The sequence below is a fragment of the Leptonotus elevatus genome, chromosome 8, assembly GCF_054856555.1.
Source record: "Leptonotus elevatus isolate MCC_2025b chromosome 8, RoL_Lele_1.0, whole genome shotgun sequence".
Classification (NCBI taxonomy): domain Eukaryota; kingdom Metazoa; phylum Chordata; class Actinopteri; order Syngnathiformes; family Syngnathidae; genus Leptonotus; species Leptonotus elevatus.
Window position 1 is genome coordinate 8803284 of NC_141246.1, and position 12423 is coordinate 8815706.

At 37.3% G+C, this 12423-nt stretch overlaps 2 protein-coding genes across 8 annotated transcripts in view; one reads left to right on the forward strand and one right to left on the reverse strand.

Moving 5' to 3' along the window:
* Positions 1-12423, forward strand: part of LOC147169619 (solute carrier family 22 member 7-like) — a 34966-nt gene that overhangs the window by 6252 nt on the left and 16291 nt on the right. For 6 of the 7 annotated variants that reach the window (XM_086083473.1, XM_086083476.1, XM_086083475.1 and 3 more), the window contains one exon: positions 9281-9352. The gene's annotated coding sequence lies outside the window, so the exon portion shown is untranslated. Of the gene's footprint in view, positions 1-141; positions 282-436; positions 497-9280; positions 9353-12423 lie in introns of those variants that run through there. The other variant, XM_086083478.1, reaches the window with a different exon arrangement.
* On the reverse strand, positions 3809-11443 carry myoz2b (myozenin 2b). The gene is made up of 6 exons (XM_086083482.1): positions 11256-11443; positions 10070-10194; positions 8013-8179; positions 7689-7782; positions 4448-4610; positions 3809-4374 (listed from the first exon to the last, which is right to left on the reverse strand). Exons 1-6 carry the CDS (start codon positions 11426-11428, stop codon positions 4149-4151), a joined length of 948 nt encoding a protein of 315 aa, XP_085939608.1. The 5' UTR covers positions 11429-11443; the 3' UTR covers positions 3809-4148.

Here is a 12423-nt window from a genome sequence, read left to right on the forward strand (position 1 = left end):
GCCCCTAGTGTAGCCTCAAGTGCACTACCACCGCTATGTGTGCACTCCTTCTCGCAAGCCCCCTGCATGGCAAACTAACTCGTGTGTGTGCGCGTGTGCGTGCGCGCGTCTGTGTATGTGCGTGGAGGAGGAGGAGAAGAAGGAGGAAGGTCAGACTTGCAACTTGTCATGATGATGATGAGAGAAGACATCACATGACTGCGCCCGTTTCATAATCATGCAGCAGTGTGGGGACTAAGCCCTCTCCACATGCCTGTGCTTTGTGAGGGCTCAAATGCCAGGTAACGTGATGCTATATTTAGAATATTGCAAGTCAAATAGCACATGTGATTCATTTTCCCCTGCGTTAAACATCATGCACCATCTCTCAGTTTCATGAATTTGCTACAATTATTGAATCCATCCATCCGCTTTCTATATTGGTTCTTCTCATTAGGGTTGGGGATGGAATGGTCGCCGACCAGTCGCCTCATTGTCACAGACGATAGGGGAAAATGTGAGTAATATATAACCGTATTAGTATTTAAAATGTTCCTCTGCCTGTGATTCTCAAAGTGTGGTCCTTGTAGGCCTCCCTCTAGTGGTACTTGAATGAATCACTGCCCAAGTACAGTTCAGTTGTATTGAACTTTTCAGTGCTATTTTTCTGTATTCAAGCACATTGTTAATGTTTAAGCCGTGCATAATTTTAAAGTAGTTTTGCAAGATATGAGCTGTCACTCTGTTTTTTGTTTGTCTTGGCTTGGGAGCAAACATTTTTACATACAAGTGCTAGACGTTTCCAGTGAACTCAATTCAGCTCATTTTGATAAATAGTGCGTTCATTTTTCAAGAAATGCTTTACGATGTTTATTGTAATTCCCAGTTGGAAGTTGACTCTCTAATTATGCTAGCAGGTTATGTCTCAGTGCAACGAAACTAGGATGGATGTCAGTGAGCATGTTTCCATGCAGGCAATAACCCTTATAAAATCGGAATGAAAGGCCATGTACACTCGCAAAAAACAGAATATGCTCTTAATCAGTTTTTTTTTATTATTGTTTTAATCTTTTAAACCAGGTGCCCCCTAGTGGCTAGGGTGTGTATACCGGGAGCACAATGTGGGGCTGTAATGAGATAGTTTTGAAGTTTTTCTGTGCACATGAGCATGCATTCCACTAACAACTCAGGCAAAATGTAGATCCTCATTTATATACAAAGCTTGTATTTCCTTTGGAGGTGCAATGATTAATTGAGAGCTAATCAATTAGCGAATTAATTGATGAAGCTTTTGATAATAGATCAACCATTTAGGACCTTGTTTAATTTAAAATTGTCCAAATCCTCGGAAATTTCAGTCCGTCAACAGTAAATATTCTCAGAGTTCTCTTGTCCTCCATGAATTATTTGTTAATTATTATTAACAATTATCAACATTTTTGCCTATATCTGAATCTTAATCAATTTATGTATCTTAGTATTTTTTGACTATTAATTTCTGCACAGTCAATTTGAAATAACCTACTTTGTTTTTTAACTAAGGGAAGTAAAACTTTTTTTTTTTATCTGATTCATTGATTAATCAACAGAATAATCAACAGATTAATCGATTATAATAATAATAATTTGTGGCAGTATATTAATAAACCAGTCCTTATTTTATATAATTAGTATTCATTATTCTGCTTTTTTTTTTTTTTTTATAGTGCACAACTCAATTAGAGCAAGTCAGTGCCCAACGTGGGAGGGAGGGCCAGATGGAGGGTCCTGCAGGGCATTATAGCCCAGGTCAGCAAAAATTAAAACAATAAAACATATGTGACGATTGCGTCACTTGTCAGTGGAACTTCTGAGGTCAAACACAATCCATTCCTTTTTTTAAAAAACGTATTTTTATTATTCATAAACCAACGCAGTTGAAATGGCAGCACAGAGCCCACATGGTTAATGCAACTGTTTAGAAGCAACATGCTAAACTCTTAAATTGGATCAAGTGCATTTAGGAGTCTTTGTGTGTAATGTACAGTAAGTCTGGGGTAAAGAAAGTAAAGTGGAACGTGTGCGTGTCTGTTCATAGCGTCGTCTGTCGTCACACGTCCCCACAGACACACAAGGCCTTCTTCCTCTGCTCTTATTAGTTTAATTGCCGCTCAGCTTGTCGGGGACGTCCTCTCTTGTGACGAGCCCGCGCCAACTTTGTAATGTCTCTCCATCTGTCCGTTCTCGGCGCTATAAAGAAACATGACGCGCGCACACACTGACACTGCACTCGTCTATATTGTTTCCATTTGTATCAACACCAAAATTAGAAGCTCAACATCACCACTTAGGTAAATTGTTGTACTGGTTTCTGCAATGTGGTGGACTAATGTGTCCGTTTACAGTTTTTATTTTTTTTTTTTTTTATTATTATTATTTTTTTACATAAACTATTGTGTTCAACGACTGCATTTGATTTTTTTAAAACACACAGAGGGGTCAGATCTAGTGCTGTCACTATCAAATATTTTTAGAATCGATTAATCGACTAATCAGATTTATTCTAATTTTGCATTACAATTTATTACATAAGCATTTTTTCCCCCTAATTACTGTTTATTAACCAGTGATTGGTGTTTATTTCATACTTCGAAATCATATAGTGATAAAAAAAAAAGAAGGGATGTGGATGTTACCGGTTCAGGCATTGTTTTCCAAAGTAAAAACAGATATTTGCAAATGTCTTATTTTTATTAAACACAGAAGATAATCAGTTTTTTCATGGAGGATTACATGATGATTTAATGAACAATTACTATTGATATGCTGTAATTGGAGGATTTTGACAGGCTTAAATAATAAATAACAAAAAGCTCCAAATGTTTTCGAGGTTATTAAAATAGTTGTGTATTAATTTGATAATCGATTACTCAATCTATTATTTATTTCGACAGCTCTAGCATGACATCCGCAACTTTTGGCCAGACTCAATTTGAGGAAATATATTTCTTCACAACCTTGACCAATTACTCTCGTTCATTTAAGAAGAATAAACTCACCACTCAAGTAAGACACCTCATTTTTTTCATTGGGGGGGAAAAAACAGGTACTAAAGTGTAGTTAGCGCAGTTAACTCATTCACTCCCAGCTGTTTAACTGGATATTGCAAGGCCCACAGAATATTGTGTTCTATTGTTATAAAAACATGGAACCTACCAATAAAAGATTAGTCTCTTTTTTCATTAGGAAAAAAAAAAGTATATTTCTATCTGTTTCTGTTTTGCAGCAATTAGCATTAGAATATAGCCAAGTTTCATCATTATTCACATATCTATTTAGAATTGTGAGTAAGTGAGCTTTTTTTTCCAACATGGCCCTGGGTGATCTCATTTGCTCTGCTGCCACCTGCTGGCCGTTTGTGTAATAAGTACCATTTCTTCAACCGTTCTTTGCAGTTGAGAGGCTCAAAGCCTTATGTATGCGCTAGCATAAAACATATAAATACGTCTTTGGGACACTTAACACATTTAAAATTGGGAGCAATTGAATTAATTGACACTGTTGTTCAAACAAACATTACATAGTTCACTGCTAAGCCCATATTAAATGTGTTGTTGCTAACCAAAGCAGCAGCAGCACCTACTGAGGCACATGAACAGTCTCTCAGATGAGTGAAGACTTACTACATGTTGAAAATGACTTTCCTGTGCTGTATTAAAGAGGATCTTATTAGCGTTTCAGTAGACATGTGACGTGGTAACATGGGGAGTGCATGGAGGTACTGTACTGCTCTGTTTAGTAATGCTGGAAACAATGTCATATTTTGAATCACAAAATTCTGGCATTTGAACAGGGGTGTGTAGACTTTTTATATCCACCATAAGCATTAAATTGGAATTTGACACTTGACACTTGGACCTGCAATGTAAATCAACTTCAGCTGACTGCTCTTGTTCTCCTCTTCTCCGTTGTGTGACATCCACAAATAAGCTGTATCCTTTATTTACATCACATGTTCAGAACCACTGGCAACTCTTATGGGCTGATTGGCAGCACTTTCCATTCTCTATTTACATGACATTTATCCCTAACTAATCATCTGAGGGATAGTTGGGTGAAACATTCCATCGTCCGTTGTGTGAAAATGGCGGCCGTGCAACCCACTGGACCACCGCCATCCCGAAACCTCCTTACAGGTCTTCCGACTCGGGGGCCAGGATGGACTCCAGGGTGATTGTGGGCAGGATGAGGTGGGTGCCCTCAGATATCCATCCTTGGGCGCTTCTGTTGAAAGTGGGTCTCTTCATTCTCGGCTCTTGGAGCTCCGGGTACTTGAGAGGGTTCAGGTCCAGCTCTGGAAGTTTGAACGTGATTCCTCGCGGCGCATTCTCAAATCCGCCGTAAGGGGTCGCTACCCTGTAAACGTGCACCACATTTGAAATCCAGTTCTTGAAATTTCCCACCAAATCAATTGCACGCTTTTTCTCACCGGTTGAAGCTTTTGTACTCGGGAAGTTCTGGTCGAGGATCCATTGCGGGCATGCTCACTTTGAAAGCTTCGGCGAGGCCTGAATCGTTGCTTATGGCCTCCTCCCAGGGTGAGTGGTAGATTTTGGGCATGGAGGCAGCATTTAACTTATCTGCGTTTGTATCTATCAAAGAAACACACACATTTCACTGTAACCTGTGATGGCTCTGCTTGAGGGGCGGGAGTGGCTATGCCCCACCAAATGGTCTTTCATCGTGTTGTGTTGTGAGAAACTCAAAGGCATTAAAAAACAAAAAAGTATGAAGTAAGAAAAGTATGGCCCACAGGTCAAATACTGTATGTATGACCTGCTCTAGTCTTTAGTCCAGCCCACCGAGTATGTACCTTATCAAGAGTACTCTAAGATTGATTGCAATTATTTTTTGTTTATTCCAGTCTCATTAGTATTTAGTTATTTTATAAGGAAAATCTGAGGAGTATAAACAATTTTACTTAACGGTTCACATTAAGAAAAAAGATTCAGTTTGTCATATAACTGGTTAACTAATTATACAGTGGTGCCTTGAGATTTGAGTATAATTTTTTTCATGATTATGTTTGTAAATCAAATCACAAGCATGGAAATGAATGGAAATGTCATTAATTCATTCTCTCCTCTAAAAAGAAATAAATCTGCATTTATGTAATGTTTTTTTATGATAAAATTAGCAATACAATATTTTACTTCATAAAAATATAAGATAATGACAATTAAATAGAATTAAAAATAATTAAGCGTTTTTTGGCCACCAGGGGGAAGTATAAGACAGACAGGCAAATACATGGATGTCTGTAAAGTATAGACATCTCGCAGAGAATAAAGAATATACGACTTGTGTTATATTAAATGTATAAATGTGTTGCGGCAACCTTTGTGTTCAAATATTAATTTCTTTAAAGAGTTGTATACAGTTTCCATTATGTTTTAGCATTAGCATTAAGCTAGCAGACTAAAAGCTAAGCTATGCGTTTGTTTTAGATACACAGCATGTAAGTCTCCGGGTTTCATGTTGAGTTTGACTGCAAACTTCAACAGGAAGTGGCATTAAACAGCTTGAAGGCTCTTTTTTTGGAAGAAATGGTCACTTTTTGCCTAAGTGTTGCTTATTAAGAAGTGAATTGAATTGAGTTGACTTTACTGCCACTATACAGTGCTGGTATATTTAGCCAAAAAAACTGGCTAAATGGTGGCTCGGAATGAAAAACTCGAAAGTCTGATCACCCATATCTCAAGGTACCACTGTAATTCAATACTAAACAATAACATTTATAAAATAGATTGTTATTTTAGCATTTAGGTTCATGTGCAATACAGTTCAGTTTTATTCAAATGTGGTGTGGTCCTCTGACAAAGTATTTTTTTAAGTTTCTTAAGTGTGTGTTCCTGGTTTTACTCCTGTCAGCTCTTTGTCCAGGAACACAGGCGAACGGACGGCCTATTGACGTGACTGCTAGCTTGCTGACAGTTTAATTTACAATCCAGCTTTAAAGTGTATCTGCAGTCACAGTTGTTTCCAAATGGCAAGATCCTTTAGCAATTTTAAAGGGGAAGTCAACCTTAAACATTTTTTGACAATATTATGTTAAATGTGACCTCACTAGTCTAAACATGACATTCTGATTAATATTACATTTGTGGAATATGAGTCATGAAGCAAAATCCAGCCGTTTTTATCCATCTCAGGGGCGGCCATTTTGCTACTTGCTGTCGACTGAAGATGACATCACAGTTGCTCAGAGCTCAGGCAACGACCAATCACAGCTCACCTGTTTTATGAAGCTGACCTCAGCAACTGTGATGTCATCTTCACTCGACAGCAAGCGGCAAAATGGTCGCCTTCTAAAACTGCTTTATTTTGCTGCTTAACTCAATATTATTAACCAGAAAATCGTATTTAGACTGGTGGGCCTGCATAGAACATACTCATGTAAAAAAAAAATCCCCTTTCAAACTCATTGCAATTGTTAATAAACTTATTTTCTGAATAATCTTTTTGTAAAATGTTCTGCTCTTCCCAAAAATGCCCTTGGATGAGCAGGGTTAAAAATATTTGTTCTTTCTTTTTATCTAGCTGTCATGCTTGCCCTCAAGTAGTTTAATAGTGAAGGGAAAATGCTCTCGTATAAAAACTCCACTGATCATGAAGGGATGTTTTGGTTCATAACAATTTTAACAGTTCAGTTTGTGGCAACACAGCTAAGATTTGCACTTTATGAGTGGAATTACGACCGGAGAGCGTGCTTAGAGAGCCCTTAGCCTTGGCAGGCCGACTTGTCCATCATTATGATCTTAGGTCTTAAAATAGCGCATACTTGAAGTGTACACTCATCATGTAACATGTCCGCATGGGATGGCACCCCTTCAGGACTGAGCTCGGTGGCTTTTGATGGATCACATGAGATTGATGCACGCAATTAATCATTCTTAAAAAAAAAACCTCAAACAGCCACTGTAGAATGCAATTCTCAAATCGCTTCCAGCCAAGCCTTCGCTCTTATGACTCTACAGCGTGTTGTCGCTTTTTGGGTTGTTGTTGTTTTATGACAACATTACATAATCGCAAGCTCATGCTTGACTGTTTGGCAGTCGGTCTTATTTTTAGCGCACGGTGGAGCGGTGACAGTAGGGGGGAATATGGATGACAAAATCACCACACAAAAAAACTGACAGCGAATATCACCGGAATGAATGATGAGGGAACACATTTGAACGTATTGATCGTGAATCATGTTTCTACACACTGGACTCACAGTTCAAAAGTCTTGGACGGTTGAAAAGGATTAAGGTATTTTGGCTGGCTGAGAAATTAACCACATGAAACAAAAATAAAGTCAAACTGCTTACTTTTTACAGACCTGTCAGACACATTGGAGAGGAGCCAGAAACGTGTGTAGAGGAGCAATACTGTATTCTATGTATTGCTGAAAATATTCTGCTTACTACTCCTTTTTGAACATAATAATAATATTTAAATTTATTATTATTATTATTACTACAAAGCAAAAACAAAAATTTGCGTAAATATGTCTAAAATGATTAATGATAATTTATTATTATTATTAATACTATTTTTTAATGTATTTTTTAGACATATTTAGCTATTTTTTGTTTTTGCTTTGTTTGTTTTTAGTTAACAGCCGATTAATCAGTAGGGCTCTTGTCAATACCTAACATTTGCTAATGAGTAAACGGTAGCATTACCTGGAACGGTCTGATCGGGATTAGGAGTATCTCCATTGCTTGGCGCATCCACTTTAATTTCAATCATGTGTGCACTCTGGGCCAGAATATCATTCTGCAAAACACAGTTAAGAGTATCAGCTCATGCTGAAGTAGACAGCCTTCACTTTTATGCACTTTGACACACACACACACATACAGATACTGATAAACATGGAAGTAGCTTGTCAGCTAAGTATCTGAGGAGCCTCTTGTAGATGGCTCCCATTTCTCTTATCATCATTGTGTTGTCAGACGACACAGCACGACAAACGGCTGTGTTTGTTGTGGCAGCGGCAAACTCACGTTAAGTTGAGCGTTGGCCTCGTTTTGTATGCTTTCGAACGTGTACTTTTCCGAGCGTCTCTGGCGCATCTTGAACAGGCGGGAGCCTCTGTTGGATAGCAGCGACAGCTCCTCCAGCATGATATCTTTGGGAGTGCTGTGCTTCTTTCCAAGATCCATCACGTCACCTGGGATCATTACATGGGTGTATTGACTTAGGAGTTTAACTCGTTCTGTGATCATGCTCGTAACTCAAAACACTATTATCTTAATTTTTTCTCTCCTTTGAAATGAATAGAAATGGCAATAATCCATGATCATTCTCATTTTTTTGTGATGTGCTTTTTAAGAAGAAAACTGGCACTCTACAGTATTGTACTGAATCCAGAAAAAAGCATGCAGTAATACTGAAAAAAACCTGAATACAATGTAAAGTGCTGAGTGATAAAAAAAAAAAATGTTTTTTTTTGTAGTGCTCAATAATGCGATAAGGATTTCATATGCAATTAATTTTTTTCATGGGTTTTCCCCATATTTTTTTCCCCATGTACTGTATTTTTTTAACAAGCGCAAGCAATAAATTAAGCTGTATTACAATAAACAATATCAGATTTTTTAATAAATAAATTATTTGGTTTTAATGATTAGGTCTATGCTAATAATAAAGGCAAATAAACCATAAATTAATATGAACGATAGCTTATTTATCTACTTCAGTAAGAGTTGTTAACTTACTAAGCACTTTGTCTTTTAGTGTTTAGTACTATAACATCCCACAATTTTACCAATAATGTGTGGTTCAAACAAAAGCCATTAAATCATAAATCAGATTAGAACAATAATGCAAACAAATCTGCGGCTTTATCACTTTAACTTGCCATGTTTATTGGCCAACTGACCAGCCCAAAAAAAGCGGAGATTTTTTATTTATTTTTCAGAATTGCAGCCTTTAAAATTTGACAAGTGTATTCTAGTACTACATTGCGATGCCGATTTGAATTCAATTAATTGTTTATCCCTAGTTTGTGAATCATGAGTTCATGCTTCTCCTTCTGGTACTATGTGCCTTGGCCACCAGGGGGCAGTATAATACATACAGACACTACATAGATTTGTTGATGAAAGAAAGAAGAAGACTGTCGTAAATAAGATGCAGTAATTAGTTGTGTTTGCCCGTATTGTTGTATACTCTGTACGCATGCGTTTATATCGTTTTGTGTTCAATTATAAGTTGTTTAAAAAAATATTTAGTGCAATATTGCTAGTTTTCTAATCTATGTTGTTTCCAGTTGAAATGGAGAGAACATGGAAACTCCACACAGGAGGGCCTGAGAGTCAAAGGAGAAACTTTCAACTGTGAGGTGAGGCAGATGTGATCTTCAATAAATTTGTTTGTCAATTATTGTAATTAACATATATCTAAATAGGCAATGATGTTCAAGGATATTAAATCTAAAGAATTTGTTTTTTGTTACTAGAACAAATAAGATACTACACATACTAAATAGTAATGAGCCTGCAACATAAGAATAGTAATAAAAAGCCATTTTAGATTTTAAGCTTTTTGTTGGTTATAGTTCTCTGTTTATTTCCTTGATCGACAAAAAGGAAAATGATCACTAATCACTTAACTCGACAAGTTACAGTTAAGACCTATTTAAGTCTTGGATATATCGTAACTGTAACCTGTTGCATTTACGTCATGCATCGTACACACTAAAAGCTGCATGTCCTATAAGCCCTGTCATGGAAAATGAGTTGCGGCCGTGACGCAGAATTAATTTCAATGTGACAGAATGGCGTCCAGCTGTCACAGAGCTTCACGTTATCCTTACAGCTACACACAGTTGGCCCCGCACAAGTTCCCTCCCTCCAGCCCTTGCCCTGCCCCACCCACGACCCACCCAGAAATAGAGCTTTGAAAAGGGCAAAGACAAAGCACTGGCTTCTATGGGTGGTAAATCATCCCCTTATCTTATTTATGGCGAGCCGGAGCCCTGACATTTTGCACTCGTATCCCTCCAAGGGATGTTGTATTATTGCAACAGTGTCGTGTTTGCCTCGGCCGCTTGCCATACCGTTGGTACTGTGGACCTCTCGACAAATAGCTGCTGCGTGCTTCTTCTTCTCTCCAGCTGGCATTGTACAGAATTGTGACATTGTGGGTCCTGCCAAGGTTGTTGTTGAGTGCAGTGAGGGAGGACTGGAAACACATACAAGACACTCCATGAGGTTGTTTGGACTTTTGATACATGGTAGCGTTGACTGCTGCCATTTTTATGATGAGCGACTTGAATGGGTGATAGGGGCGACAATGATTGGGTTACAACGATGGATATAATGCAGACTAATATTTATTACATTCATTATGCTTATTTTATAATATTCAATATTTATGAGGTTTTATATAAATCAATGACAAGTTTTGTCTTTAGATATTTCAGAAAGCCTGTAAAAAAAAGTTTACTATTTTGGAAAACTCACTGAAATATATGGTGATATATCATTATATATATTATATATATATAATGATATATTATATAATGATATAATCGTATTGCTTTTTTTTATTTATTTGTCTGTATTTTTAGACCTTTTACAATAACTCAAAACGTTCAATCTTTATTTTAAATAATTGCACTCTTTTTTTAATAATTGTACAAATCAATCCATCATGCTTGTTAGCCCTGAAAAATTATTTCCTTAATATATATTCATTATTAATGTATGTACAATTTTGTTAGCTATTTAAACATGTTGTACTACAGTATAATTCATTTTAACACTTTAAAAAAAATACTAAATATGGATTTCTCGCTACATAAATCTGATATATTTTATGCTACATTTGCCTCGTTAAAATTGTACCATGCATAGCATTTACAGAAGTCATTTTTTTTACATTAAAATATATTACATAATCTATAGGTGCTGTCATATTAAGACCACCATTTTTATGCAAGCATTGCATGTTAATGATACCTTTAATGTTGAAAGGAAAGACGATGCAGAAAAGTGTTAATTTCCCCCCCGCTCTTTTTAAGCATACTACAGCATTCAATTTCTTGGACTTGTTGCAATGAAGTACAATTAAAAATGAATAAATAGATTTAAAAAAAGAAATACACTAGTGATGTAAAATTTCATGCAAATTAAAAACTTTGTACAAGAGAGACATAATGTATATGGGAAATGCAACAATTAGAGAATGACTTATTTAAAATATGAATTAGTAACAAAAAGTCTGTTAGGTGTTTTGCGTACCTGTGATGGTGCCCAGGGAGTGCAAACTGGATCCTGGAGGGAAAAAGCAGGTGAGGCTCAGAGGTCAACCTGCACTCGCCGGTTTGATCTTCGCTGATCTTCACACTCGCAGACACTAAAGCCACACTGCCAGCGTGTCTCTGTGTCTGTTGTGCATGGAATGCGGCTTGCATCAATAGGCTAAATATAACCTGACAAGCACTCTCAAACACCATCGGGCAATTGGTAGAGGATGGAACGAGACAAGTCCTCCGATGAGAACTTCCTCCTCCTCCAGAGATAAAACCGTCTTCTTGTGTCGGAATGTTCGCAGTCAACGTGTCTCACGGGGTTAAAGCCTCCAGAGTAACATGTCTTCAAGCTATGCACGTTATTCTTAATGTACAGAGAACAGTGGCCCTCTCCGATTGTATATAGTGGTCGTCAAAATGTTTCCCAATCTTTTTTGAGCCAATGCTAACTAAATTGTTCGCGCCTCGGCTTGATAGCAATGATGACCAAACAAATGGATCCCGCCCTCTTATATTTGGTCATCAGGTGAAAATGGTAGCAATTATATATCGCAGTTCATAGATAAAAACTGATATAATTAATGCCGCATTGCTAATCAAAACAGGAGCACCAATGCACATAAACAGTTTAAAATTCTGTCAAAAGAGTTTTCCACTTGCGTAAACATTTTTGAAATGCTAACAAAAAATATCAAGACATGTTAGCTACTGAACAATGCAATTTTTGAGTTTCTGAATGTTCTAAGCCAATCACAAGAAGGAGTCATGCCATATCACCGCTGACAAAACTCCTTTCAATTCTGCATTTCCTTGCCTCTGGATCATTTTAGTACACTGTCACAATTGGTTGTGAGCTCCTAGAGCGGTTCTTTGAGTGTGCCGTACAGAGTTTTTATACACAGGATGGCAGGATGTACAGAATGCCCAATTGCCAGTCACTCGGGGCGAGTTAACTCAAACAAGACATGCTGTTATACAGTTGTTAGTTTGCCCAAAATGATCAGAGCAAGCAACGCAGTCAGTTTGTTTACTTTTTCCACTAACACTTCCAATTCCATCACTTTGAAATTAATTTTGCACTTGCTTGTGGCAATAGCACACTCTCTTTAGGATCTCTATAAAATATCTTAGTAACACACACAACTGCCGTCCAATCT